Source organism: Trachypithecus francoisi, unplaced genomic scaffold (genome assembly GCF_009764315.1).
Source record: "Trachypithecus francoisi isolate TF-2019V2 unplaced genomic scaffold, Tfra_2.0 Lachesis_group8, whole genome shotgun sequence".
NCBI lineage: Eukaryota > Metazoa > Chordata > Mammalia > Primates > Cercopithecidae > Trachypithecus > Trachypithecus francoisi.
The window spans coordinates 13,318,721-13,336,144 of record NW_022681473.1 but is presented as its reverse complement, the minus strand read 5'-3'; the positions used below and the strand labels follow the sequence as shown (position 1 = coordinate 13,336,144).

The window sequence follows — 17,424 nt, the reverse complement described above, 5'->3', positions numbered from 1 at the left end:
GACCAGAGCCCAGGTTTATTGATTAGTACCCTTTCCTCTAGACCTTGTGGGGATTAAAAGTAAAAAGACTTGTTAATACTAACCTATTACAGAAGTGATGAAGAGGGCATTTGCTTGATAACGAAGTCTCTGTGGAGGCGGCCTGCGGCTGGAGTCAGGCGCAGCGAGTATGACGCTAACATGGGCAGGAAAGCATTCGTCTGTGTCAGATCCCACCCCACGCCTCATCTCTCACTGCCGTCCTGAGAGACAGCAGGCTCAGAACAGTTTGCAGGCCCGCAGGGTGCCTGTGTCGGCGCAAGTCTCCACGTGGAGTCCCCTGGCAGCCGCTCTAGACCATAACCGCTGCGTTGGAACCTCGCGAGAAGAGATGAGGGTCACCATCCAGGAAACATCTCCCACCAGGGAGGTGCTGCTTCCGCAACTCTGAAGCCGGAAGATCCAGATCTAAGGGCACCAACTGCAGGATCACACACCTCTGGCCTTGTGATCAAGTCATTGTAGGGCATGGTCTGCTGTGGACCATAAGTTCCTCTTGTTCGAGTTTCAATTTTGTAAGTTTCTCTTGTTTGCTCCCCAATACAGTGCTACAGGAGGGAGGGTGGGTTTTTTTGTTTTTGTTTTTGTTTTTGTTTTTTGGCGCTGAGGAAACAGACTTTGGAAAAGTAAATGATGTGAACAAGGTCATGTAAGGTAAGATTTGAACTCACAACTGGTAAGATACGAACTCAAGTTTGACTCTTTCCACTACAGCTTTCCATTTCAAGCTTAATGGGTCATCTCAAAGGCAGTTTAAGCCTTAAGAGTTCATGGTTTATATAAGTGAAAGGAAACGTTTATAAATGAAAAATATAAAGACAAGATCTTAGACTTTGACAATCTTCCCTTGGAGACTGGGGAATCTTGTGAAAACCACATGAGAAAATTTACAAGACAAAGCAATTTAAAAAAAAGTTGCAAGAAACAAAAGCTATCTCTTATTAGTTTTAGCAAAATTAAGATATATTTGTTATAATATATGAACTGGTATTTTACATAATGTAAGGACCAGAAATCAGCCAGGTTTCTGAAAGAAATTGAAACTAGAAAATGGAAAGCCATCATAATCTTGGGAAGTTCTGTTCTTCCATCTCTGCTTTTCTCTGGGTGTCTTTATCCTCTCACTCTCAAAACTTACTTTCTCTACAATTTTGTCCATTAGAGAAGAGCATGGCAATGCCACTGCTACTAAATTTTTACATCTTCTCAACAAGAGACCAGCCTGAACAATCTTGGAAAGAGAATATCATGAACTCACCTTGCTTTAGATGTTTACCTTTGACCCAATCAGCTAGGATAAAATAATAATTATGGATGCTAGGGAGAATAACACAGGTTATATACAATCTAATGATAGCTATCTGTGAGTTGTAATTATCTATTGAACACCCTCTCTATATTTTTATTGGTTCCTAACTTATGAAGCCCACCTTTCCAGAATATAACTTATCACTCTATTTTCCAGCCTCCCCTGCATCTGGTGGAGGTATATGACATGGGTTCTTCCAGTCAGGTACCCCTGAACCAGGCTTTAATTTAGAGGGAAACAATGAGTAAGAGAATAAACCATGGCAACCAAAAGCCCAATTTCTCTGACCCTGCAAGATGTGGGGATATGGGTAATTTCTAGAGGGATTGATGTTATTGGGACAGTCACCATATTCTATTTACTAAAGCCTAATTTAAGGTTTGTAAGTGAACAAACAATTTGAGAGGTAACTAATGGATTTCTCAAGATGGTAATCTTGGTGGTTTCATGCAAAAAGCTCTCAGGGAACAACAAAGTCATGAAAAATAGGCAGCTGTAGGTTGGATTTCCCTCTAAAGTTTAAGTTTCTTACCCCCCAAAAAATTAACATTAATTTGTTTTCATATTTTCCTACAGAAAAGGAATACATTTATTCTTTCATTTCTCTATTGTATCTTAGTGAAAAATGCCACAAACTCGTCTGTGGATAAAAGAGGAAACAAGAATGTTGGGGGTAAGAACTAAATGCCACTTGAGTGAATAAATGATTATAGTGTTGCGATTTCTAAATATAAAAGGGAAGAGACTGTAACCACCTCTATTATAAACTCCTCAAATGGAGGAATGTTAATAGAAGTGTCCTGAAATTGTTATGTAGCATCTGCATTTTTCCACATTCAGCCTCAACACGTAAGCTATTTATCAGGCTCACATTAAATAAAGCAGAAATTATGAATTTATCAGCTACATGTAAATGACCCAACAACGTCTAAACCCACTCATTGCTCTCAGAAAACCCTGACTCTGGAAATGCGTAAAGAAATCTCCTTTTGGCATCTATAAATTATTTCAAGCTAAGCTAATGACATGGTTCTAAATGAGATGATCAAATTGTGGAAACTACATTCAGGAGAAGCTGCAGACCATAGAGCTTTATGGACAGTGGTAACAATAGCACTGTGCTTTCAAGATTACCCCCAAAATACATGACTCTTTTCCCAGTCAACTTCATCAAATATGGCAGGTATTCACCCATATTGCTGGATGATTTTGCATTATCCATTCATTGTTGGATGATGGAACCAGATTAGGATTAAACAAGTAGGATTAAAGTTTGGTTCAGGAAAATTCCCAACATCACAAGTATATTATTACTCCCACTTATTTAAGATCTGCCTGATCCTTTGCCAGAATTATACTAAGAGCCTTACATAAAACAAGCAATGAACCCAATATTTTCTCTCCTCATTTATAAGGTATGAAATTAAAGATGTGGATTCCTAACCCCCTTATCCATTTATCTGGTCTTGATATTGGGAAATAATTAGTTGAAATGTATTTGAGAATAAATAAATTTGTTATTGTCTATATTACTGTCTTTCTAATGAGATCTACTGTTATCTAAGAAGACACAGAGCTTTGGTTTTATTTCATGCTTTAAGACATTCCAACGACCATTTCTCCCTATTCTTACCACTAACTATATCTAAAATTTTGGATAAATACAAGAAGATCCTGAGAAGTACAGATAAGGAAGAATAAGATTTAGGGAGCTTTGAACCCAGAGAATGATATGTTAGTGAGTTTCCTGGGTTTTCTTTTTATTTCATATATCTCAAACTGGGTCCCCAGTTGAGATATACCTACTAATGTTTTGAAGCCTGCAATTTCAAAACATAAAATACCTAAGAATAAATTTAACCAAGAAGGTGAAAGGAAAACTATAAGTAAAACTACAGAAGACTGATAAAAGAAATTGAAGAGGGCATAAACAAACAGAAAGACATCCCATGCTCATGGATTGGAAAAATGATGATACTAACCAAAGAAATCTACAATTTCAATGTATTCCAAATCGAAATACCAATGTAATTTTTTATAGAAATAGAAAAAAGAATCCTAAAATTTGTATGGAATCAAAAAAGTTTTCAAATAGCCAAAGCAATTCAAAATACCTAGAAGAGAGGAACTTGAGACATTTGCAACACACAGAAATATCCTAAATACCCTGGCTTGATCATTACACATTCAATAAATGTAGCAAAATATTACATGTACCCCACAAATCTGTACAAATATTATATAACTAAAAAATAAAATAAATTTTAAAAATAAAAATTTGATTGATATAACTAAGCAAGAAAAACAAATATATTAAAGAACTCAACACCACCATCAACCAGTAAAATGTAATTAATATTTATAGAATATCTAACATCAGAACACATACTCTTTCTTTTTCTTTTTTTTCTTTTTCTTTTAGGTTCAGGGGTGTATGTGTGGGTTTGTTATATAGTAAATGGTTATTATGGGGTTTATTGTACAGATTATGTAATCACCCAAGTCATAAGCATAGTACCTCATGGGTAGTTTTTCAGTCCTCACCCTGTTCCAAACTTCTACCCTCAAGCAGGTCCTGATGTCTGTTGTTACCTTCTTTGTGTTCATGTGTGCTGGACATTGAGCTCCCACTTATAAGTCAGAACATGCAGTATTTAGTTTTCTGTTCATGTGTTAGTTTGCTTAGGATAATGGCCTCCAGCTCTATTCATGTTGCAGCAAAGGACATGATTTCATTCTTTTTTATGGCTTAGTGTATATGTACCACATTTTCTTTATCTAGTCTACCGTTGATGAGCATTTAGGTTGATTCCATGTCTTTGCTCTTAAGAATACACATTCTTTTTAAGTGTCCATGGGCCATTAACCAATTAACTATATTTTGGGCCATAAAACAAACTTGGAAATATTTAAAAGAATTGAAATCATATGGAATGTGTTCTTTCACCAAAATAGAATCACACTAGAAACCAATTAAGAGAAAGATAACAAAAAAGCTCCAAACTTGAAAATTAAGACACTACTAAATAATTAATGCTTTAAAGAGGACATTTCAATGGAAAATTTATAAAATTCAATTAAATTATAATGAAAATACATGATATCAAAATGTATAACACTAAATCCTTACAGAAAACAAGAAAATTGTCAAATAAATACTCTAAACTCTCACCTAAAAATAAACTAGAAAAAAGAAGAGCAAAATAAACCCAAAGAAATCAGGAGAAAATAATAAAGATAAGAAAATAAATCAATAAAATTAAAATTTAAAAAGTAGAGAAAATCAGTACAACAAATAGTTAATTCTTATAAAAGATCATCAAAATCAACAAACATCTAGCAAGACTGATCAAGAAAAAGAAGACAAAAATTATCAAACTCAGAAATAAAGTATATTACTACAGATAATTTATATCTCAAAATGATATTAAGAGACTGCTATCAGTAACTATAGACACAAATTTGACAACTTTGATAAAATGAACAAATTTTCCCAAAAAGCACAAACTACAGCTCAATATGAAATAGATCATTTTAATGGCCCTATAATTGTTAGAAAAATTAAATTTGTAATTTTAAAACTCCTGAAAAAGAAATCTCCAGGCCAGGCCTGATTTCACTGAAGAATTCTACCAGGTGTTCTTAGAATATTCAACACCAGTTATTTTCAATATTTTTCAAAGAAACAGAAGAGAATGAAACATTTCCCAACTTATTTGAAGAGGCCAATATTATTCTGATACCAAAAACAAATAAGACAAAGATAGTACAAAAGAAGAAAACTATAGATCCATATCCTTCAGAATATACACCCAAAAATCATTTATGAAGTATTAGCAAATATAATTCAACAATATTTAAAAATACTTTTCCACCATGACTAAGTGAGACTTATTCCAGATACACAAAGCTGGTTTAGTACTCAAAAAGCAATCGATGTAACCCATCATATTAATAGGCTAAAGAAGAAAAATCACATGATCATGTCAGTTGATGCAAAATAAACCACATTTGACAAAATTTAACACCTATTCATGATATTTTAGAAAGCTCTTAGAATAATAGAAATGTAAGAGAACTTCCACAACCTGATAAAGAACACCCACAAAAAAACTTACAGCTAACATTATATTTCATGTTTAAAAATTGAATTATTTTCACCTAAGATTGGTAACAGTGCAAAGATATCAAGTCTCACCATGCTTACTAGCACAGTACTAGAAGTCTTAGCACAGATCAATAAGATAAAAAAGAAAAATAAAAAGCATACAGATTGTAAAGGAAAAAAATGAAAATATCCCTGTTTGCAGATGACATGATGATCTATGTAGAAAATCCCCTGCAATTTGAAAAAAAAAAAAGGACTCCTGGAACTAATCAGTGAGTTCAGTAAGGTCACAGGATACAAGATTAATGATCAACATACAAAATTGATTATATTTTTATATAATAGCAATGAACATATGGACAACAAAATTTAAAACACAATACTATTTAAAATCAGTCAAACAAATACTTAGGTATAAAGTTAGCAAAATATGTACAGGACTCATATTTTGAAAATTATACTAATAGAGACTCAGGCAGGTGGATCACCTGAGGTCAGGAGTTCAAGACAAACCTGACCAACATGGTAAAACCCCGTCTCTACTAAAAATACAAAAATTAGCCAGGTGCCGTGGCACATGCCTGTAATCCCAGCTACTCAGGAGGCTGAGGCAGGAGAATTGCTTGAACCTGGGAGGCAAAGGTTGCAGTGAGCCAAGATCATGCCACTGAATTCCAACCTGGTTGACAAGAGCAAAACTTTATCTCCAAAAAAAAAAAAAAAAAAGAAATAAATAAAAGAATTCCAAGTAGGTTACGTAAATGAAAAGACATTTATTGTTGTGACTGAAAATCTCAACATAGTAAAAATATTAATTGTCCCAAAATTGACATATAGATTTAGCACAATTCCTATCAAAATCCTGGAAACATTTTTTGTAGATTTAAATAAGATTATCAAAAATTTTTATGGAAAGGTTGAGAAGCTAGAATAGCTAAAACTTTTTAAAGAAGAATAAAGTGAAAGGAATCATACTACCTGATTTTAAGAAATGTAACTACAGATATTAAGACTGTGGTATTGGTGTAGTAACAGATACACAGATAAATGGAACAGAACACACTATCCATAAGTAGACTCATACAGTTATGGTTGACTGACTTTTTATAAAAGTAATTCAATGGAGGAAGTATAGTCATCTCTAAAAATTGTGTTGGACTAACAGGATAACCACCGGCAAAAAATAAAAGAAAAGAACCTCAAACTAAAGTCTTTTACCTTATACAAAAATTAACTCAAAATGGATAATATATTTAAATATAAAATATAAAACTATAACACTTTTAGAAGAAAGCATAGGAGAAAATATTTAGTACCTAGGACTCTAGAGCTCTTTAACATGACCTTAAAAACATGATCCATCCATAAAAGACACAAATCAATAAATTTTACCTCACCAAAATTAAGTTTTGTTTTGTGAAATACCCTTGTTAGGAAGATGAAATGACAAGCTACAGAGTAGGAGAAAATGCTTGCTAACCACATCTCTGACAACGGATTTATATCTAAGAATATCCTTCTTAAAATCCTTAAGACTCAACTGCAGAAAAAACACAAATGATTCAACTTTAAAACCAGCAAAAGACATGAAAAGACATTTCACTGAAAAAGATATACAGATGGCATAAGCATATAGAAAGATGCTCAACAGCATTAGCCATGAGAGAAACACAAATTAAGACCATAATGAGATATCACTACAAACCTATTAGAACAACTAAAATAAGAAATTGTGATAATACCAAATGCTGGAGATGATGCAGGGAAACTGGATCTCTCTTACATTGCCAGTGAGAATATAAAAATGATATAATCACTCTCAAAAATAGTTTGACATCTTATTTAAGTACTAAACATACACTTACCATTAAACTTAGCAAGTGAGCTCCAGGGTATTTATCTTGGACAACTGAAAACTGATGTCTGCAGAATTTACATATGACTATTCATAACATCTTTATTTGTAATAGCTCCCAAACTGGAAACTATAAAAATACCCCCTCAAGAGGTGAATAAACTCTAGTTGTTCATACCATAGACTACTACTCAGAAATTAAAAAGGAGTGAACTACATTGTTACACATAACAACTTGATGAATTTCAAAGGTATTTTGCTGGACAACAACAAAAAAGCCAATCACAAAAGGAACATACTGAATTATTCCATTTATTTGACACTATCAAAATGATAATAGTGAGGATATGAAAAACAAATTAGTGACTACCAGAAGTTTAGCATTGTTGGGACAATAAAGATATAGCACGAGGGATAGCTTCATGGTGATAGAATAGTTCTGTATCCTGATTATGGCTGTAATTATGCAAATACGCTTATGTGCTAAAATGACACATAACCATACACACACACTGTATCGCGGTTAATTTCCTAATTTTGATATTGTCATATAGTTACGTAAGATGTAACCATTCTGAGAATCTGGACTCAGGACACAAGGACCTGTCCATAGTTTTGAAAATTCCTATGAATTTATAATTACTTAAAAATAAAGGTTTTTTTTTTTTAATTCCACATCCTTCACTAAACTCAGACTTCAGAGAAAGTCATTGTGTTCCATGCCAAGCAAGGAGATGAAATGTGCACAGCACGTCAGTCAGTGGGAAAAATCCTATCCATTCCAATTTCCCCTTGCTTCCTGCCACAGCCTGCCGGAAGTACCTCTAAATGCGTAGTTTTGTGTTGTCTAGGGGTTAATCTGTAAGTGAAAATAGTATTTTCATTAATTAGCCACTTCTTGGCTCTCCCCAGAATCACACACCAGAACAGAAGCTCATTGCAAACTTCAAGTAGAGATGTCCATGTTTTAACAAAATCTGTGAGAAAAATATGTCAGGAATCCCCAGACATTGTGAAACTATGGTGGCAGTATGGCAAAAGATGCTAAGTTATGAACTCCAATCCTGCTCCTTCAGCTTTTTCAAACTTAACCCCTGTGCTTACCTGGGGGTGTAGGTAGGGAGAGTCAGAATGTTGGTTCATTCAGCTGTGGCAGAAAAAAGCACCCCTGAGAAATATCTACCTGAAAACCAACTGAAAGGCTCTACAGTGATACGTTAGAGGGCTCTTCATACAACTTAGATTTGTCCTCCTATGGCTGAGAAACTGTCATAGCTGACCTATAACTTCACTGGGTACGAATTATCTGAGACCTCCACATCAGGAAATAGCCCCTTGGAAGAGTGACAGAAAACCAAGGATCCCAAAGGTTCACTACCCTTTCAAAAGGACCCTCTTGTGAAGGACTCAAAACTATCAGTTATAGATGTTTTGGAGGTGGGAAGAACAAAAGGAACCAAAGTCCAAAACCCAGCTTTGGTAAGATAAGAGGAATCTAGGGAAGGTCAGAAATACCAAGTCTAGTTGCCTGTAGAACATAAGAGTTGTATATGCCGGATAATATTGTTGACCTAGGTCAAGAATTCTTGACCATACAGGTCAAGGATTGTTGACCACACAGGGACTGATGACTCTCAAAAGAGATCAGTTCTTCTGGACTCCAGGACTAATGCTGCTATGTAATCTCCTGAACCAATCAGATAAACAGACTCCTAGTATAATTTTATTGGATATGTACATAGTCATTATAACTACAAACTGCTCTGAAATAATCAAGTCTCCTTATCTGATTTGAATGTTGAGAAATTTAAAATTCTGTTAGGTCATCACCTTCCATCTTCACCTTGGCGCTTTCTTGATGTCTATTCCTTTCAAAGGTTGAACTAAAATAATAATTAATGGTAGTGTTATTTTCTTCCAGGCCATACAAATAATGACTGGCATACTTCTTGATTGCCTGGGACTGCTCTGGATGTATTTGTTATTCACACAAATTGTTGCATTTGGAGCCACATATACTCCTATTGCATTACTAACAGCATACCCATTTTGGTCATCCTGGCTTGTGAGTAAATAATCAAATTTCTGATTGTCATTCATTACATTTAATGACTGTGTATTAGTCAAGCAGTGTGCCAGAGACTGAAACTAAAAATGCACAATTTTTATTCTCAAGGAACTCATTTTATCTAGTTGAAAATAATATACCAATACGAAAAAACTTAGATTCTTATCAGTGATATTCTTTAATAATAAGAGTCTTTTGTTAAAAGGCTACCTTTTACATTCTTCTAGGATATGAAGAAAAATGATAAGATGCACAAGGGGCATTTTGGGAAAACAGAAAATTGTTGGTGACTATTCAACTGCCCATATGGTATTTATTTTGCCAGTGGCGCAAATAAAACATGAGAGAGCATAACTGCTGAGGAAATAGTGGGATATATACAATTTGTGTAGGGAAAGAAACATAAAATCTTTGTGTTGTATTCCAGAAGTATTTGGTAAAATTAAACAGAGATTTTAAAATTGAATTTTATTGTGTCTGATAGTATGATGAGTGATGTGCCATTGTCTTTAAAGGGGATATCATGAAGAAGGATATTATGGTGGTTGATGTGCCATGTTTCCCACAAAATCCTGAGTGAAGCTTATTATAATATCACATTTGGAGTTTGATCACTCAACTGGTACTTACTGAGTACCATGATGTGTCAGGCACTGTTTTAGGTGCCTGAGATACATTAGCAAACCAAACAAAGATCCAAGTTCTTATGGAGCTTTTATTTTAGCATGGCGTAGTATATTAGAAGATGATAAGGCTATAGAAGCAAAAAGAGAGTAGGCTAAGGGGGACTGGAATTTTTGGGAAAGTGGCAAAGGGATATAGGTTATCATCTAAAATTGGATGGTTGAGGTAGGGCTCATTGAAAAAGTGGCTCTATTACTGATCTATTGTTATGTAATAAACCACCAAACACCCAGTGGCATACAATTACAAGCATTTATTTTTTACTCACGCAGACTTGGCAGAGATTCAGCTGCCCTTGGCCTGGTTTCAAGCTACAGGACAGGTCCAGATCCACTCCATATGTATCTTATTGCTTTTAGACTAGTGGCTACTAGAGGCATATTCTTCTCACAATGAAAAGTGAGAACACAAGAGGACAATCCTAATCATACAAGACCATTTCAAGCTTTGGCTTGGGTCATGTTTGTTAAAATCCCAGCTAAAACAAATAAAATGATCAAGACCTAAATTAAAGAGCAGGGAAGCATAATCCAAGCACCATGAGATCATGGCAAGAGTATGAAAATATATTATTATTACCTAAAAGTAAAAAATTGTGACCAACAGTTCAAACTACCATAGTGACATTTGAGCAAGGACTTGAAAAAATGATGGTTTTGACCACAAAGATATGTTGGGAAAGAACATTTTGGAGAGAAAACAGTCAGAATGAAGTCTTCAATGAAGAGTTCCTAGAAAAATGTAGTCAGTATTTCTGGAACATTTCTGGAACAGAGTGAGCAACCACAATAATAGTAGAAAACAAGCTAGAAAAAATAATGAGATGCATGACAATATAGGGCTATGTAAGCCATTGTAAAGATTTTAGCTTTTACTGTAAGTGAATTGGAGTTATTATAGTGTTTCATAAACAGAAGTTAAATAATCTGGTTTAGGTTTTAAAAGAATCACTTTGGTTTCTGTGTTGAAAAGAGAATGAAGGGGTCCAAATAGACTTTTTAGAAAGCTACTTCAAAAGTCCAGGTGAGGCTCAAACAAAGTTGTTAGAAGTGAAGGTGGTGAAAGTAATATAGACATATGTTGAGGTAGAGCCAACTTGATATCTTGATGGATTGGGTATGGAGTGTGAAAGAAGTTAAAGATAATGCCAGGGTTTTTGTTCAAGCTAATAGAAGGAATGACTTGACATCAAGTGATACAGGTGAGACTGTACAGAACTGGTTTTCAGAGGAAGATGATGAGTTTGCTTTGACAATATTGAGTTTGAAATATTTATTTAATATTCAACTGGAGATGTCAAGTAGCCTGTTGGATATGGAATGTAGAGTTCAGAAGACAGAATTAGAATAAAAGATACAGAATTGCAGAAAGGACAAGAATTCACCAACCAAGTATCTGCTGCCTTCAAGACACTCACCTAACACAAAAGGAATCACATAAACTTAAGGGAAAGGGGTAGAAAAAGATATTCCATGCAAATGGACACCAAAAGCTAGCAGGAGTAACTATCCCTGTATGAGACAAAACAAACTTTAAAGGAACAGCAGTTAAAAAGACAAAGAGAGACCTTATATAATAATAAAAGGCCTTGTCCAACAAGAAAATATCACCGTCCTAAATATATATGCACCTAACACTGGAGCTCCCAAATTTATAAAACAATTACTACTAGACCTAAGAAATGAGATCGCAACACAATAATAGGGGGGACTTCAGTACTCCACTGGCAGCACTAGACAGGTCATCAAGACAGAAAATCGACAAAGAAATACAGATTTAAACTATACCCTGGAACAAAGTAACTTAACAGATATTTGCAAAACAATTCTACCTGAAAACTGCAGAATATACATTCTTTTCATCAGCACATGAAACTTTCTCCAAGATAGAACAAATGATAGGCCACAAAACAAGTCTCAATAAATTTAGGAAAACTGAAATAATATCAAGTACTCTCTCAGACCACAGTAGAATGAAACTGGAAATCAACTCCAAAAGGGACCTTTAAAACCAAGCAAATACATGGAAATTAAATAACCTGCTCCTGAATGATCATTGGGTCAACAATGAAATCACAATGGAAATTACAAAATTCTTTGAACTGAATAATAGTAACACAACCTATCAAAACCTCTGGGATACAGCAAAGGCAGTACTAAGAAAAAGTTTACATGCCTACATCAAAAAGTCTGAAAGAGCACAAATAGACAATCTAAGGTCACACCTCAAGGAACTAGAGAAACAAGAACAAACCAAACACAAACCCAACAGAAGAAAAGAAATAACAAAGATTAAAGCAGAACTAAATGAAATTGGGGGGGAAAGGCAATACAAAAGATAAATGAAACAAAAAGCTGGCTCTTTGAATAAGTAAATAAAATTGATAGAACATTAGCAAGAGTAACCAAGAAAAGAGAGACAATCCAAATAAGCTCAATTAGAAATGAAATGGGAGATATTACAACTGAAACCGCAGAAATACAGAAGATAACTCAAGGCTACTATGAACACCTTGTGCACATAAATTAGAAAACCTAGAGGAGATGGAAAAATTTCTGGAAATTTACTACCCCCTAGATTAAACCAGGAAGATATAGAAGCTCTGAACATACCAAAAAAAAAAAAAAAAAAGCAGTGAGCTTAAAATGGTAATAAAAAATTGCTAACAACAACAAAAAAAGCCCAGGACCAGATGGATTCACAGCAGAATTCTATCAGACCTTCAAAGAAGAATTGGTACCAATCCCACTGACACAACTCCAGAAAATAAAGAGGGAATCCTCCCTAAATCATTCTATGAGACCAGTATCACCCCAATACCAAAACCAGGAAAAGGACATAACAAAAAAAGAAAACTATACACCAATATCCCTAATGAACATAAATGCAAAAATCCTTAACAAAATACTACCTAACTGCATCCCACAGCACTTCAAAAAAATAATCCACCATGATTGAGTGGGTTTCACACCAGGGATGCAGGGGTGTTTTAACATACTCAAGTCAATAAATGTGATACACCACATAAACAGAATTAAAAACAAAAATCACATGATCATCTCAATAGATGCAGAAAAAGCATTTGACAAAATCCAGCATCGTTTTATGATTAAAACCCTCAGCAAAATCAGCATACAAAGGTCATACCTCAATGTAATAAAAGTCATCTATAACAAATCTACAGCCAACATAATACTGAATGGGGAAAAGTTGAAAGCATTCCCTCCGAGAACTGGAACAAGGCAAGGATGCTCACTGTCACCACTTTTATTCAACATAGTGCTGGAAGTCCTAGCCAGAGCAATCAGACAAGAGAAAGAAATAAAAGACATCCATATCAATAAAGAGGAAGTCAAACTCTTGATTTTTCCTAATGATACAGTTGTATATCTAGAAACTCCTAATGACTCATCCAAAAAACTCTTAGAACTGGTAAATGAATTCAGCAAAGTTTCAGGATATAAAATTGATATACACAAATCAGTAGCTCTGCTATACACCAACAGCGACCAAGCTGAGAAACAAATCAAGAACTCAACCCCTTTTACAATAGCTGCAAAAAATAAAATAAATAAAATATTTAGGAGTATACCTAACCAAGAAGTTGAAAGACTTCTGCAAGGAAAACTACAAAACACTGCTAAAAGAAATTATAGATGACAGAAACAAATAGAAATACATCCCATGCTAATGGATGGGTAGAATCGGTATTGTGAAAATGACCATACTGCCAAAGCAATCTACAAATTCAGCACAATTCCCATCAAAATACTACCATCATTCCTCGCAGAACTGGAAAAAGCCAATCCTACAGTTCATATGGGACCAAAAAAAAAAAGCCCACATAGCTAAAGCAATATTAAGCAAAAACAACAAATCTGGAGGCATGATATTACCCAACTTCAAACTATACTATAAAGCCATAGTCACCCAAACAGCATGGCACTGGTATAAAAATAGGCACATAGACCAATGGAACAGAATAGAGAACCCAGAAATAAAGCCAAATACTTACAGTTGGCATATCTTTGACAAAGCAAACAAAAACATAAAGTGGGGAAAGGACACCCTATTTAATAAATGGTGCTCGGATAATTGGCAAGTCACATATAGGAGAATGAAACTGGACCCTCATCTCTCATCCTATTCAAAAATCAACTCAACATGGATCAAGGACTTAAATCTAAAAAAAAAAAAAAAAAATTAACATCGGAAGAACCCTTCTAGACATTGACTTGGGCAAAGACTTCATGACTGAGAACCCAAAAGCAAATGCAACAAAAACAAAGATAAATAGGTGGGACTTAATTAAACTAAAGAGCTTCTGTACAGCAAAAAGAACAGTCAGCAGAGTAAACAAACAACCCACAGAGTGGGAGAAAATCTTCACAATCTACACATCTGACACAGGACTAATATCCAGAATTTACAAGGAACTCAAACAAATTAGCAAGAAAAAATCAAACAGTCCCATCAAAAAGTGGGCTAAGGACATGAATAGACAATTCCCAAAAGAAGATATACAAATGGCCAATAAACATATGAAAAAATGCTCAACATCACTAATGATCAGGGAAATGCAAATCAAAACCACAGTGTGATACCACCTTACTCCTGCAAGAATGGCCATAATCAAAAAATTTTAAAAAAAGAATAGATGTTGGCATGGATGTGGTGAAAAGGGAACACTTCTATGCTGGTGGGGGAATGTAAACTAATACAACTATTATGGAAACAGTGTGGAGAGTTCTTAAAGAACTAAAAGTAGAACTACCATTTGACCCAGCAATCTCACTGCTGGGTATCTACTCAGAGGAAAAAAAGTCACACAAAGAAGATACTTGCACCCACATATTTATAGCAGCACAAGTTGTAATTGCAAAAATATGGAACCAGCCTAAATGTCCATCAATCTACGAATAGATAAAGAAGCTGTGGTATACATATACAATGGAATACTACTCAGCCACAAAAAGCAACAAATGAATGACATTCACAACAACCTGGATGGAACTGGAGACTATTAATTTAAGTGAAGTAACTCAGGAATGGAAAACCATACATTGTATGTTCTCACTCATAAGTGGGAGCTAAGCTATGAGGCTGCAAAGGCATAAGAACAATACAGTGGACTTTGGGGACTCGGGGGAAAGGGTAGGAGGGAGTGAAGGATAAAAGACTACAAATTGGGTTCAGTGTATACTGCTAAGGAGATGGGTACACCAAAATCTCACAAATCACCACTGAAGAATTTATTCATGTAATTAAATATGACCTGTTCCCGAAACCCTATATAAATTTTTTTAAAAAATGTAATGACACAAAAGAAGCTTAAGAAAGAAATCTTTAAAAAGTAGAATGAAGAGTCACTGGCATCTAGTAATGAGACTAGATGAGATCACCAAGGAAATGAATAAGCATAGAAAAGAGGAGATAACTAAGGACTAGAGCTGCACTGTCTAATACAATAGTCACATGTACCTACTGAACCTGGAAAATGCAATTAAACTGCACTGAGAAGTGCTGTAAAGATAAAATACATATAAGATTTCAAAACTTAGTATACATTTTAAAATGCAAAATATATAATTATTTTATATTGATTCTATGTTGAAATAATTTTGGATATGTGAACTTTTAGAAAATATTAAAATAAGTTATATATATTTCTTTTTAGTTTTCTTAATATGGCACTTGAAAACTTATAATTACATATGTTGCTTGCATTATATTTCTATTGGACAGCCCTAGACAATATTCTGACTCAGGACAGTGCTATGATTAGGTTTGTTTTAATACCATTACTCTATGAGTAATAAGAGATTAGATTTGAGAATGTTAGGGAAGTTAGAAGAGGCTACTGCAGTGATTCAGATAAGAAAAATGGGGCCTTAATTCAATTCAGAGGTGCCAAAAATATAGGTTCTGTCTTAGTCCATTTTGTGTCGCTGTGGTAGAACATCACAGGCTAAGTAATTTATAAAAGAAAACAAATGTAAGTAATTTATAAAAGAAAACAGTTCTTGGAGCTGGGAACTCTAATATCAAGATGCTGGCATCTTGTGAAGACCTTCATGCTGCATCATCTCATGATAGAAAGTGTAAGGGCAGGCCGGGGACAGTGGCTCACGCCTGTAATTCCAGCACTTTTGGAGACTGAGGCCGGCAGATCACGAGGTCAGGAGATCAAGACCATCCTGGCTAACATGGTGAAACCCTGTCTGTACTAAAAATACAAAAGATTAGCCGGGCATGGTGAGGTGGGCACCTGTAGTCCCAGCTACTCAGGAGGCTGAGGCAGGAGAATGGTGTGAACCCAGGAGGCGGAGCTTGCAGTGAGCCGAGATCGCACCACTGTACTCCAGCCTGGGCGACAGGGTGAGACTCTGTCTCGGGGGGGAAAAAATCAGTGAAACAGGTAGTTGATATTTTGCAAAGTTAAACAAATTTGACAAATGTTTAGCCAGACTAACCAGGAAAAAAAGAGAGAAGATTCAAATAAATAAAATCTGGAATTAAAAAAGAGACATTACAACTGATGTTGCAGAAATTCAAAAGATCATTAGTGGCTACTATGAGCAACTATATGCCAATAAATTGGAAAACCTAGACAAAATGAACAAATTCCAAGATACATACAACCTACCAAGATTGAACCATAAAGAAAGCCAAAACCTGAACAGACCAATAACAAGGAATGAGGTCAAAGCCATAGTAAAAAGTCTCTCAGTAAAGAAAAACCTGGGACCCGATAGCTTAACTGATGGATTCTACCAAACATTTAAAGAACTAGTATCAATTGTACTCAAACTGTTGCAAAAAAAAAATAGAGGAGAAGGGAATACTTCCAAAGTCATTCTACAAGGCTAGTAAAACCCTAATACCAAAATCAGACAAGGACCCATCAAAAAAAAAAAAAAAGAAAGAAAAGAAAAAAAGAAAACTACAGGTCAATCTGATGAATATTGATGCAAAAATCCTCAACAAAATAATAGCAAACCAAATTCAACAATGCATCAGAAAGATCATTCATCATGACCAAGTGGGATTTACCCCTGGGATGCAAGGATGAATCAACATACCCAAGTAAACCAACGTAGTATATTATATCAACAAAATGAAAAATAAAAACCATAAGATCACTTCAAATGATGCTGAAAAGTCATATGATAAAACCCAACATCTCTTCATGTTAAAAACCCTCAAAAAACTGAGGATATAAGCAACATACCTCAATATAATAAAAGTCACTTATGACAGACCCACAGCTAGTATCATACTGAATGGGGAAAAATGGAAAGCCTTTCCTCTAAGATCTGGAACATAACAAGGATGCCTACTGCCACCACTGTTATTTAACA

At 34.9% G+C, this 17,424-nt stretch overlaps 1 protein-coding gene across 4 annotated transcripts in view; it reads left to right on the top strand.

Moving 5' to 3' along the window:
- The first annotated feature begins 355 nt into the window (after window positions 1-355).
- The window catches only part of LOC117080998 (membrane-spanning 4-domains subfamily A member 8-like), a 38,999-nt gene continuing 21,930 nt past the window's right edge, over window positions 356-17,424 (top strand). For 2 of the 4 annotated variants that reach the window (XM_033206523.1, XM_033206526.1), the window contains exons 1-3: window positions 356-554; window positions 1,925-2,021; window positions 9,233-9,376. In XM_033206523.1, the coding sequence (XP_033062414.1) occupies window positions 1,974-2,021; window positions 9,233-9,376 (192 nt within the window). In that variant the 5' untranslated portion in view covers window positions 356-554; window positions 1,925-1,973. Of the gene's footprint in view, window positions 694-1,924; window positions 2,022-9,232; window positions 9,377-17,424 lie in introns of all 4 variants that reach the window. The other 2 variants (XM_033206525.1, XM_033206524.1) reach the window with 2 other exon arrangements.